Source organism: Aquarana catesbeiana, linkage group LG01 (assembly GCF_042186555.1).
Source record: "Aquarana catesbeiana isolate 2022-GZ linkage group LG01, ASM4218655v1, whole genome shotgun sequence".
Lineage (NCBI taxonomy): Eukaryota > Metazoa > Chordata > Amphibia > Anura > Ranidae > Aquarana > Aquarana catesbeiana.
Window position 1 is genome coordinate 81322761 of NC_133324.1, and position 14341 is coordinate 81337101.

General features: G+C 42.4%; 1 protein-coding gene across 4 annotated transcripts in view; it reads right to left on the minus strand.

The window, feature by feature from the left end:
• The window catches only part of C1QTNF3 (C1q and TNF related 3), a 146036-nt gene that overhangs the window by 23802 nt on the left and 107893 nt on the right, over positions 1-14341 (minus strand). For all 4 annotated transcript variants that reach the window (XM_073630378.1, XM_073629547.1, XM_073632044.1 and 1 more), the window contains exon 5: positions 12121-12220. In XM_073630378.1, coding sequence (XP_073486479.1) covers positions 12121-12220 — 100 coding nt within the window. The remainder of the gene's footprint in view (positions 1-12120; positions 12221-14341) is intronic.

Consider the following 14341-nt stretch of genomic DNA (forward strand, 5'->3'; position numbering starts at 1 on the left):
AACTGTCTCTTGTCATTTTTAACATTTTTGACAGTTTTTTAGTGAAATGGTAGGGGTAATTACCCCTTTACCATTTCACACGGGGGGGGCGGGATCTAGGGGTCCCCTTGTTAAAGGGGGCTTCCAGTTTCCGATAAGCCCCCCGCCCGCAGACCCCCACAACCACCGGCCAGGGTTGTGGGGATGAGGCCCTTGTCCTCATCAACATGGGGACAAGGTGTTTTGGGGGGCTACCCCAAAGCACCCTCCCAATGTTGAGGGCATGTGGCCTGGTATGGTTCAGGAGGGGGGGCGCACTCTCGTCCCCCCCTCTTTTCCTGCAGCCTGCCAGGTTGTGTGCTCGGATAAGGGTCTGGTATGGATTTTTGGGGGGACCCCACGCCGTTTTTTTTTTTTTTGGCGTGGGGTTCCCCTTAAAATCCATACCAGAACTGAAGGGTCTGGTATGGAATTTAGGGGGAACCCCACGTCATTTTTTTAAAAATTTTGGCCGGGGTTCCCCTTAATATCCATACCAGACCTGAAGGGCCTGGTATGGAATTTAGGGGGACTACCACGTCATTTTTTTTTTAAATTTTGGTTCGGGGTTCCCCTGTGGGGAATTCCCATGCCGTTTTTATCAATAAACTTCTATGTGTATTGTCGGCAATGCAATAGCCGCGAGTAGTTTTAAATGGGTTTTTTCCTTCGAAATGTCATTTTGCTGTCAGACTGGCTGTCAGACGGGAAACATGCGCCCCTTTACAGGCATACTATAGACACCCCCCAGCTACGAAATTTAAAGGGATATTACACTTTTATTGTTTGACTTTAAGCATTATTAAAATCACTGCTCCTGAAAAAACGGACGTTTTTAAAACTTTTTTTTGCATTGATCCATGTCCCCTGGGGCAGGACCCAGGTCCCCAAACACTTTTTATGACAATAACTTGCATATAAGCCTTTAAAATTAGCACTTTTGATTATTCATGTTCGTGTCCCATAGACTTTAACGGTGTTCGCGTGTTCGAACAAACTTTTTTCCTGTTCGCATGTTTTGGTGCGAACCGAACAGGGGGGTGTTCGGCTCATCCCTAATGAAGGACATGCAGCCCAGCACGTGACTGGGCCACAACACTCATATTTGATATATGTACACATAATAATGCATGCAATAGAAAAATATTCACTATATAGGCTATCTTTACTTTTACTGAAGTAGGCTAATTGCTCCATACTGCAGCCTTTCTCAACTTTTTAACCCTGGAGGAACCCCAAAAATAATTTTCAGGTCTCGAGGAACCTTTACTAAAACCAATTTATCAGGGGTCAATAGGAACAATGCCCCTTATACTGGTGGCCAATAGGAAGAATGTTCCCCTTAAAGTGGTGCTCAGAATGCCACCCTTAAAGACAGCTAAAAAGTTAATATTTGGTGTCATGCTGCTGGCTTTGCTAAGTGATACTGAACCTCGAACTTTGTAGGCACCATCAAAAAGGTGGTTCATCAGCCACAGCTCAAGGAACCCCTAGCAACCTCTGGAGGAACCCTGGTTGAGAATGGCTTCCCTACTGTCTGGACTTACAGATGGAGACTATTAAATAGGGTATGTTGAACCTTTATATGAGACCAGTGCTCCATTGTTCCAGAAAAAAAGCCATATATGACAATAAAACCTAATGAAAGAGCAAAGCTGGGAAACATGCTCAGAAAAAAACAGTAACCATTTTGCTTAAAATAGAGGCTTTGCGTTATTTTTTTAACGATAATGTGCAAGTTCGTGAAAATAAAATACACCAAAGTGCGCCATAATAATTATCGTATACTATATAACTCAAGGGCATAGTTGCAAAAATCGTTCATTATGCATTACTGAACTTCATCATAAAGTAATTTTTAACCATCAAGTGTGTTCTCTATCATATAGTTATAATTTAAAGGAAAAAAGAATAGGCAAGCTGTCTTTGCTGAGTTCTCTTTAAAATGTCTGCTTCCTGGCTCTCATTCTAATCTAATCATTCTAAGTGATTTTAATACTTTTTCAGGGACTGACCCAGAACATATATGCAGATCAGGATTTCACACTTCACTTGCTTCATATTTATTCTACATATAGGGGGAAAGGATTCCCAAAGAATTCATCAATGAGAAACAGCCGGTAGTAATCAAAATTAGTTAAATGTTTGTTAATCAATTCCACATAGACACTAGTAACAGTGAAAAATATAACCTCCACCACATTCGGATAAAATTAGACAACGTTGTCAGAGGACACAGGTAGCCACCACAGACATTCAATCCATACATACACCATGGACCACTAATTCCACATAATTGTATACTGAATCTATGATTGAATTGATCTCAGAACCAGCAGAGCTATGCTCTCAGAGATTCCGTGTGATACTCCACAGGGGAGAATAGCAACTCCACAGATAACTTCAGTGATGTATTAGGTAACAGTCTGTATGGAAGACATTCCCCGGAGTAGGAAGGAAGAGACCCAGCTGAATTCTCAAGGGGTTGGGGGATCCAGAGCTAATGGATAGCAGTCAAAAAGCAGGTGAAGTAGCCGGTTATTAGCAGAGGACAGTCTAAGCCCGGGTAGTAGATACCGCTGGGGCTAGGGGGACATCTACTGGGTGCCTGTAGGGGAAGTGAGTGTTTTTGGGTATATGTAAAGTCAGTACCCGATCAGGTATAATGGACGTAGATACAGCTCACCACTCTCCTGGTAGTTCGTTCCAGGTCATCTTGCTATCCGGCCGCCCGATCATACAGTCACTGTGGAAATAAATCGGTTCTCACGGGACGGAGAAAGAAGTTCCGCTCACTGCTCCATATGTGTTGCTGATGTCTAGCCCTGGAACTGCTGACATCCGGGTATCGCTTCCGCGCTCCAACGTACATACGGGGGTGTCTGGTGAGGAGTGTCTATAGCAAGTAGTCTGTGCCCTCAGTTCATAGGGCGTGATGGCATCTTACTGACGCGTTTCACTCGTGACACGAGTTTCCTCAGAGCATGAGGTAGAAGTGTGATAGATATCCTTATATAGTCAGTTGGAGACACAGCTAATTAGTATGTGCACGGGATTTTAAGCACACGTCTATTTTTGGTTACCTAGCCAACCACACACAGACAACAGTAAGATAACCCAGTAACGTAGTGCAGCAGGGATCTGTGCATATAAAAGAAAATAGAAAAGAATAAAAGTCTTCTCTACCACTAATATATATATAAACATCACTCAGTGGATTATCTGACCAATATAGCAATATAGGAAATAAAATAACAAAAATAACATAAGAAGAATGAATATACTGAATATTATTAATAATTAAGAGTAGTCAAAAAAAAAGAAAGGAAAGAAAGAGAGAGAAGTGTAAAGGCCCCCTTACTAGGGAAGTTTAGCTCTACAAGGGGGATTATATATTTATATATCTACCCTAGCAAGAATGCTAGTAGTAAGTGGTCTTGACTATGGTTCCAGGAAAACCGCCAGGTTACATTCAGTGTTGAGCCCCCAGGGCTGTAGACTATTCAAGCTGAAAATCCACAGTTTTTTCTTTCTGGTATAGAATTCTGTTGAAACCACCTCTACTTAAGGGTAGATGACGTCTGTAAAGTCATTTAGCTAGGAGCCCCTTGGAGTCACCCGCATGGAAGTTGAGAAAATGCAGTGCTAGGGAGCGCTCATCATCTTTTTTGATAATGAAGTTATTAATTTATTAATTTATTATTAATAAATTAATAACTTATTAATTTTACATTTCTTCTTGCCATCAGAACTGGTGAACACATCTGTTTTATCAACATGTTTGCACATCACACATTTTCCACAAGGATACATGCCCTTCAGAGGTGGAAGATCGATCAGCCAGTTAGTTTTTTGGGATCTCTGATATTCAGAGTGAACGAGATTATCCCCAAGGTTCTAAGATCTCCGTGCTGTCATCGATCCTGGTACGTTTAGTTGTATCGAGGAGATCTCGCCTGTCAGCATTTATGGCTCGTTTTTAGCCTTTCTGATGCACTTTTGTGAGTAGCCCCTTTCTTTGAAGCTACCATACATGTCCCTTGCGTCGACCCGAAAGTCTTTCTTCTGTGAGCAATTCCTTTTGATTTTAAGGAATTGGCCAACAGGTATTCCCTGGATAAGTGAGCGTGGGTGGTGGCTGGTAGCGTCCAATAGGGTATTGGCTGCCTCCATCTGGGTCTATGGGAGGAGGAGATTGTCTATCGGTTGCCCTTGTACCTCAACAACAGTACCATGTGGCTGAGGTACATCGATGATGTACTCATGATCTGGGGGGCACAGCACAACAACTATCCCAATTCATTGATGAAATAAATTGCAACAATAGGAATATTAAACTGACCTTCTCCTATCATCATCAAACCCTGCCCTTTCTAGATCTAAGCATAGGTGTGAAGGACGACAAAATCCTTACCCAAATGTACAGGCTGGAGACAGCAGCCAATACCCTTTTGGAGGCTACCAGCCACCACCCACGTTCACTTATCCAGGGAATACATTTTAAGCCATCATTGGCATATTCTATCAAAGTCTCCGATCCTGGGAGAAACTGTTGGGGATCGACCCCTAATGACAGCACGGAGATCTCAGAACCTTGGGGATAACCTTTTTCACTCTCAATACCAAAGATCCCAAAAATCGAACTGATTGATCGATCTTCCACCTCTGAAGGGCATGTATCCTTGTGGAAAATGTGCGATATGCAAACATGTTGATAAAATGGATGTGTTCACCAGTTGTGATGGCAAGAAATTTTAAAAATGTATTACTTCATTAACTGCTCTACCACACGAGTTATCTATATGCTAACCTGCCCCTGTGGCAAAATATATGTGGGTAAGACTAAGAGACAGTTGAAGATCAGAATTGGTGAACACATCCAAAGCTTCATCAAAAAAGATGATCAGTGCCCCCTAGCACTGCTTTTCTCAACTTCCATGCGGGTGACCCCAAGGGGCTCCTAGTTAAAGGAATTTACAAACTTAATCTACCCTTAAGAAGAGGTGATTTTTGACAGACTTCTATACCAGAAAGAAAAAAATGTGGATTTTCAACTTGAATAGTCTACAGCCCTGGGGGCTCAACACTAAATGTAACCTGTCGGTTTTCCTGGAACCATAGTCAGGACCACTTACTACTAGCATTCTTGCTAGGGTAGATATATAAATATATAGTCCCCCTTGTACAGCTAAACTACCCTAGTAAGGGTGCCTTTACACTTCTCTCTCTTTCGTTCCTTTCTTTTCTTTGACTACTCTTAATTATTAATAATATTCAGTATATTAATTCTTATGTTATTTTATTTCCTATATTGCTATATTGGTTAGATAATCTGCTGAGTGATATTTATATATATTAGTGATAGAGAAGACTTTTATTCTTTTCTATTTCTTTTATATGCACGGATCCCTGCTGCACTACTTTACTGGGTTACCTTACTGTTGTCTGTGTGTGGTTGTCTGGGTAACCAGAAATAGAAGTGTGCTTAAAATCCTGTGGAGATGCTAATTAGCGGTGTCTCCAACTGACTATATAAGGATATTTATCACACTTCTACTTCATGATCTGAGGAAACGCGCGCAGCGAGTGAAACGTGTTAGCATGACACCATCACGCCCTGTAAAGGGTACAGACTGGTTGCTATAGACACTCCCCACCAGACACCCCCAGATGTACGTTGGAGTGTAGAAGCAATACCTGGATGTCAGCAGTTACGGCGCTAGATGCCATCAACACATATGGAGCAGTGAACAGAACTTCTCTCTCCATCTCATGAGAACCAATTTATTTCCACAGTGACTGGATGATTGGGCGGCCGGATAGCAGGATGACCTGGAACGAACTACCAGGAGAGTGGTGAGCTGTATCTACATCCATTATACCCAGTCGGGTACTGACTTTACATATACCCATATACACTCACATCCCCTACAGACACTCAGTAGATGTTCCCTTAGCCCCAGCGGTATCTACTACGCGGGTTAGACTGTCCTCTGCTAATAACAGGCTGCTTCACCTGCTCTTTGGCTGCTGTCCATTATCTCCGGATATCCCCTCAACACCTTGAGAATTCACTTGGGTCTCTTCGTTCCTACTCCGGGGAATGTCTTCCATACGGACCGTTACCTAATACATCACTGAAGTTATCTGCGGAGTTGCTATTCTCCCCTGTGGAGTATCACACAGAATCTCTGAGGAACGCATAGCTCTGCTGGTTCTGAGATCAATTCAACCATAGATTCAGTATACAATTATGTGGAATTAGTGGTCCATGGTGTATGTGTTGAGTGAATGTCTGTGGTGGCTACCTGTTTCCTCTGACAACATTGTCTAATTTTAACCGAATGTTGCATAGTTACATAGTAGGTGAGGTCGAAAAAAGACACAAGTCCATCAAGTCCAACCTATGTGTGTGATTATATGTCAATATTACATTGTATATCCCTGTATGTTGCTGTCGTTCAGGTGCTTATCTAAAAGTTTCTTCAAACTATTGATGCCCCCCGCTGAGACCACCGCCTGTGGAAGGGAATTCCACCACCTTGCCGCTCTTACAGTAAAGAACCCTCTACGTAGTTTAAGGTTAAACCTCTTTTCTTTTTCATGAGTGGCCACGAGTCTTGTTAAACTCCCTTCCGCGAAAAAGTTTTATCCCTATTATGTGATCACCAGTATGGTATTTGTATATTGAAATCATATCCCCTCTCAAGCGTCTGTTCTTCAGAGAGAATAAGTTCAGTGTTCGCAACCTTTCCTCATAACTAATATCCTCCAGACCCTTTATTAGCTTTGTTGCCCTTCTTTGTACTCGCTCCATTTCCAGTACATCCTTCCTGAGGACTGGTGCCCAGAACTGAACAGCATACTTAGGTGTGGCCGGACCAGAGTCTTGTAGAGCGGGAGAATTATCGTTTTATCTCTGGAGTTGATCCCCTTTTAATGCATGCCAATATTCTGTTTGCTTTGTTAGCAGCAGCTTGGCATTGCATGCCATTGCTGAGCCTATCATCTACTAGGAGCCCCAGGTCCTTTTCCATCCTAGATTCCCCCCAGAGGTTCTCGCCCCAGTGTATAGATTGCCTTCATATTTTTGCCACCCAAATGCATTATTTTAAATTTTTCTACATTGAACCTCATTTGCCATGTAGTTGCCCACCCCATTAATTCGTTCAGATCTTTTTGCAAGGTTTCCACATCCTGCGGAGAAGTTATTGCCCTGCTTAGCTTAGTATCGTCTGCAAATACAGAGATTGAACTATTTACCCCATCCTGCAGGTCGTTTATGAACAAATTAAACAGGATTGGTCCAAGCACAGAACCCTGGGGGACCCCACTACCCACCCCTGACCATTCCGAGTACTCCCCACTTATCACCACCCTCTGAAATCGCCCTTGTAGCCAGTTTTCAATCCATGTACTCACCCTATGGTCCATGCCAATGGACCTTATTTTGTACAGTAAACGTTTATGGGGAACTGTGTCAAATGCTTTTGCAAAATCCAGATACACCATGTCTACGGGCCTTCCTTTATCTAGATGGCAACTCACCTCCTCATAGAAGGTTAATTGGTTTGGCAAGAACAATTCTTCATGAATCCATGCTGATTACTGCTAATGATACCGTTCTCATTACTAAAATCTTGTATATAGTCCCTTATCATCCCCTCCAAGAGTTTACATACTATTGATGTTATGCTAACTGGTCTGTAATTCCCAGGGAAGTATTTCGGGCCCTTTTTAAATATTGGTGCTACATTGGCTTTTCTCCAATCAGCTGGTATCATTCCAGTCAGTAGACTGTCAGTAAAAATTAGGAACAATGGTCTGGCAATTACTTGACTGAGTTCTCTAAGTATCCTTGGATGCAAGCCATCTGGTTCCGGTAATTAATTAATGTTAAGTTTCCTAAGTCTAATTTTAATTCTGTCTTCTGTTAACCATGGAGGTGCTTCCTGTGATGTGTCATGAGGATAAACACTGCAGTTTTGGTTACTGAAGCCCATTGATTCCCTCGTGAAGACTGAGGAGAAGAATACATTCAATACCTTTGCCATCTCCCCATCCTTTGTAACCAGTTGTCCTTCCTCATTCTTTATGGGGCCAATATGGTCTGTCCTCCCTTTTTTACTGTTTGCATACTTAAAGAATTTCTTGGGATTTTTTTTTTGCTCTCCTCCGCTATGTGTCTTTCATGTTCTATCTTAGCCATCCTTTTTGCACCCTTATATTTCTTGTTGCATTCTTTATAAAATCTGAATGGTGATAATGATCCCTCAACCTTGTATTTTTTGAAGGCCTTCTCCTTTGCCTTTATATGCATTTTTACATTGGAGTTAAGCCGCCCAGGACTTCTGTTCGCTCTTTACAATTTATTACCCAATGGGAATCATTGGCTAATGCCCTTATTTAATATGCTCTTAAAGCAAACCCATCTCTCCTCCGTGTTCTTTGTTCCTAAGATTTTATTCCAATTTATGTGGTGGAGGTTATATTTTTTTACTGTTGCTAGTGTCTATGTGGAATTGATTATAAAACATTTAACTAAATTGGATTACTACCGGCTGTTTCCCATTGATGAATTCTTTGGGAATCCTTTCCCCTTTTTCTATATGCTGCCATTTAATTCAGAGGAACACACCTCATAGTTCTATCTATTTGAGGTGACGGTTATCATTGTTTGGCTGATGAAGTGTCAATATACTTGACTTCTTCCCCAGCCACTATTTACAGGTGTAGCCTCAGTGACTATTTTATTAAGTTATTTATATTCATATTTATTCTATGTCTGTGACTCAGAAAGCATTGAAGTCAGTCATGTCTTCAAACATGCTTGGGACAAACTTAGATCTACAGTATACTAGACTTCTTTATAACAGACAAAAAGTTAGTGAAAAAAAAAATACAAAAAAAGGGGCAGACTCAACGGACCACTCTGTCTTTTTTTCTCCCGTTACTTTTCTATTTTTCTACATTTCAGAGACAGCCACAACAAGAGTTTTTTGTTTTTGTTTTTTGGAGGAGGTTAGCATTCGAGGACTACATGTTTAACCACTTGCCAACCGTGCTATAGCCGAATGATGGCTATAGTGCGGTCATCCAGTTTTTGAAGGGCGTCTATTGACGTCCTCCCAGAACCACACCCCCATCCTTTGGACACAGCTGATCACAAATCGGGGTCCTGATGATCAGTGCCCATCAATGCCTCCTGATCAGTGCCCATCAGTGCTGCCAATCAGTGCCCATCAATGCCTCCTCATCAGTGCTGTCCATCAGTGCTGCCAATCAGTGCCCATCAGTGTCTCCTCATCAGTGCCACCTATCAGTGCCCTTCAGTGCTGTCTATCAGTGCCCATCAGTGCCACCTATCAGTGCCCTTCAGTTACACCTATTAGTGCTGCATATCAGTGCAGCATTTCAGTGCAGCCTCATCAGTGCCTCCTCATCAGTGCCCATCAGTGCTGCCAACCAGTGCCTCCTCATCAGTGCCGCCTATCAGTGCCCATCAGTGTGGCCTATCAATGCTCATCAGTTCTACCTATCAGTGCCACCTATCAGTGCCCATCAGTGTCACCTATCAGTGGTCATCAGTGCCACCTATCAGTGGTGCATATCAGTGCAGCCTCATCAGTACCTCCTCATTAGTGTTCATCAGTGCCTAATGGACCCCTGATGTCTCCATAGAAAGGCTTGAAACAAAATTCAATTAATATTTTAAAACATTTATAAAAATAAAAGCATAAGCATTTTCCCTGTACACACCCAAATGCAAATGTGCAAGTCTATGTGAACATAAATTGCATATATGTGAGGTATCACCTCAAACATCGAAGTGAGAGTCATAATTCTAGGGCTATAATTCACAGTTACAGCTGTAGTAAGCTTAAAAAAAAAATGTTCACCTGCAAGGCAATTCTATAATGTGTTAGTATGCATCGCATACTAGCACATTGTGTGAAACTTACCTTAAAACAAAGATCTCACCGCTGACAGGGCTTCCATCTTCACCTGTTCTTCCTTCCAGGTTTGCAGGCTATGGTAATTTGAATAGTTGAGCTGCAATGAGCATGCACGGGTTTACAGCACAGGGCTCTGAAGGAGTGGCACAGGTATGCCGTTCCTTCAGAACGCATGCACTGGTGACATCACCGTTGGCTTCACAAGTAATTATCTCCTAAACGGTGCACGTTTAGGAGATATTTACAGTGCCTACAGGCAGGGCAGCCATCAGAAATTTTGGGGCCCCTTACATAGCTTTAGGACCGGGCCCCCCGGGCCTGACCACCAACATTCCCCAGGGTCCACCCACTGGCCGTCTCACACAATCCACTGTAAATGGAGAGGAATACAATTTACAGCTTACCAACAGTTAGATCTGGTGGCTGCATTTTTTTTAGGCTTTTTATTTTCTAATTGTATGCACCTCTGCCAGTGTTAAATGGAGAAAGAGGGCAGAGAGGGAGAGAGCAGGGAGAGCGAGAGAGAGAGGGCAGGGAGAGCGAGAGAGAGAGGGCAGGGAGAGCGAGAGAGAGAGGGCAGGGAGAGCGAGAGAGAGAGAGGGCAGGGAGAGCGAGAGAGAGAGAGGGCAGGGAGAGCGAGAGAGAAAGCGGAGAGAGAGGGGGACTGAGAGAGAGGGGGCTGAGAAAGAGAGCAGGGAGAGAAAGGAGATGGAGAGAGAGAGCAGGGAGAGAGGGAGCAGAGAGAGGGGGCGGAGAGAGGGGGCAGAGAGAGAGAGCAGGGAGAGAGGGGGCGGAGAGAGAGGGGACAGAGAGAGAGCAGGGAGAGAGAGGGGACAGAAAGAGAGAGCATGCAATTTTAGGGCTGGACATGTTTGGTATCTTCTTACTCCAGAGACAATCACCTCATCTTTTATACTTTATACTTTAACAAAAAAAGTCATATTAAATTTTGTTTGCACTTAAGTGTACTTTTCCAGAAAATATGCATTTGATAAACAGTTGCATAAATAACACACAATATAAAAAAATTCAATTTCAAAATGCCACCATTTTATTGTAATGAACCTCTGCTTTCAAAATTGTAACATGTGCTATGTATTACTGAACTGCGCTTTAATACATGATAATCTCCAATTCTGATAACAGAAAAATGGCAGAAGGTCAGAGAGATTGATTTGTATTACCCAGAACACTACATGTGGTATTGGGAATCTATTGCTTGGCTTCAGGCATTAATAAAAGTAACTGACATCTGTCAGGAACCAGATTAGCGGCATTAGGATAAGAGAAGCAGGGGTGCTGAGGGGTGATAAGGGTCTATAGGGATTCTGTGATGACCAGGAAAATAATGCTCAGCTGCTACTGGGTTGGCCAGAGACATTTGGATGTCTCTCCAAGAATGTGAGAGATAATGAGAACTTTCATACTTTTCCATATCCCCTTCTTTAAGTGGTCTTGGGCATCCTTCCATAACCTCGCTCTGTGATTTTAAATCAGAGGCTTGTTGATCCCAATGGCTCCGTACACACAAGATCTGGGTTTTTGTTTGATTCTAGACACATCCAATAGGCATGGTAATGACAAGGTCTGAATATCACTTGCTATAATTAGACACAGTATATACTAACTGGGGTGAAACGACAAGCAGGGGTGGAGTGAGAATATTTGGCTTGGGATTAAACACAACAAACTAGGCCATTCATGGTAGAATCAGATTTCTACAGGCTACAAATTGTACCACACAAAGTGTGCCATGGTGCTTTATTGACTGGTGGGCATGGTGAAAGTTTTATGTTCCTGAAGGACATGGTTCATTGTGACAAGGGCTTCACAAGTTCCATCATAAGCTTCTTTTGTCAGAATCCAGTCACATGATAACTCAGGGTTTTTGTGCAAGTTTCTGCTGGAAGACTGTCAGATGCAGAAAACACAGGTCTGAACAGGGAGCAGATAGCTATATAATGCCCGGTATGTGTTGCTGACTGTGAGTCCCGCTTTGATCAATATCTGAAAGGAGAAATATTGCCACTCAGGGCCAACAGCTCAACATAGGCCCCCAGCCCAGTGCCTGATCATAAGCCTTCTTTTTTCTGTCAAGAGTAGGAATCAGGACTTATGGCAGTAATGCAAGGTTTAGAAAACTCACCTGTACATGCTGACTATAGTATTTCCATTATGCATTAGGTAGACATATACATCTTCCACCTCTTCATGCTTCAGCATGCTGAAAGTAAAGAAGTACACTCCTGTCAAAAAAAAAAAAAAAGCATTGCCATATTATAATCATGTTACTGGGCCTTGCAGGACTACTTGGCTAATATCATCTGTCTGCATGATAAGCTATCCAGGCCACAATAGTCTTGGTTAAAATTCAAAGGTACAAAGATATTTTAGAAAATTGTGCCCTTCCAGCCTTGTGACAACAGTCTGGGGAAGCCCTTTTTCTGTTACAGCATGAACAGAAAGCTTCATTAAGAGTTTGATGTGAAGAAGCCCAACTCAACTGAACACCTTTGGGATGAATTTGAATGCTAATTGTGAGCCACAACTTCTTATCCAACATAAGTGCCTGACCACAGAAAAGCTCCTTTGACTGACCGAGAACCAATTGTCACGGATACAATCTAAAATCCTGTAGAAAACCTTTGCATAAGGGTGGAGGCTTTTAAGGGAGCCGTAAAGAAAAAGGAGGGGGGGGGATTCATATTAATGGCTTTTTGGTTTTTGAATAGGTTTTTGATTAGGGTGTTCAACAAGCTCATATAGGTGTGGTGATCAGGTGTCTACAACCATTTTGCCATATAGGGTAGATGGGTGCTAAATAAACATAAGCAAGTAAAAAAATAAAAAAAAATAACAAGATCAATGCAGAACTTCTGCAACCATAATTTTATCATGTAACTAAAGGCAAAACTTTATTTTTCGTTTTGGATAAAGTGGAGAGGGATTAGAACACCTGCCAGTTGTTATTGCTATCTGTGCCCCCATTAGGGAGATTCACCCCCTCTATTTGTCCTGTTCACTGTTATCATTAAAAGCGAAAGTAAAAGAAAATCCCAAATTTTAGATTGTCCCCAGAATAGTAATAGAGGAGAAATCTTCCAATGGGGACACTAGTTCTGGTGACACCCAGGGATTCCCTCAGTTTGGAGGGATTTTCTTTCACTTCCTGTTTTGGCTGTGGGGCAGAAAGCTGCAGCAGCGCTTTGCAGATCGTTTTAACCCTTTTTCAGCCGCTAGTGGGGGTGAAAACCACCCCACTAGTGGCCAAACCCCCCCCCCATAAAAATGACGGTAAATGACGCTAAAAATAGCGGCGCTTTGTCGCCGAAGGCCTCAGTGTGAAAGGGCTCTTAAGGAAAAAATGTCATTTAAAACTGCTTGCGGCTGTAATGTATTGTCAGATCCCGGCAATATAGATAAAAATCATTGAAAAAAACAGTGTGAGTCCCCCCCCAGTCCATTACTAGGTCTGGTATGGATATTAAGGAGAACCCCGCGCCAAAATTGTTCAAAAAATGGCGTGGTAGTCCCCCCAAAATCCATATCTGAACACGCAACTTGGCAGGCTGCAGGAAAACGGGGGGATGAGAGAGCGCCCCCCCTCCTGAACCATACCAATTGCTTACAAATTCTTAGATGTGATGGCTGCATTGTTGTTTTTTGAAAGGATAAATTCTCTTGCAGTTCAGCTCAGTGGATGGGACTAACCATTACAGTACAGGGATGAGACTAACCATTTACCACTGACAAGGGTGCTTACAGCAATCAGTTTTTATTTATGTATTATTTATTATTATTTATGTAAAACCTTTATCCTTGTGTGCTGTAGCTGGGTATAAAGTATTAACTGGAGTTTAGCTTCAATTTGTTAGTGTATTTAAGTCTGCCAGTACATCTAACACTCCCCTCCGCCCCAATCTGACAATGCTGCCGTCCAAAAGTGCCCCCTGTGCTCATTCATCCAGAATTGGGGGCACTCTAATATAGGGTGGATGTTGCTGGCCAGATCACCAGGTGAAAACAGAGGTGGGAAAAGAAAAATGATACAGCCACCACATCTAATAATTGGTAAGCTGCAATATATTACATTTTTGAGTTTGGATATTAATACCACTTTAAGTCCATTTTTTTGGAGATTCCCCTCTCTATTTGTCGTGGTGACCATTATCACTGGACAAAAAGTCATGGGAAATGTAAAATCTTACAGCTGAGCGAGAAAATAGGAGGAATCTTCTAATGCACACATACAGCATGTGACCTTGTGTCACTGACCTTGAATTAGTATACAGGTAAACTCTCTGACACTCTTCATCTCTGATACTCATATTTAGTCCAGTTCATTGACTCAGAACATATCAAATCCA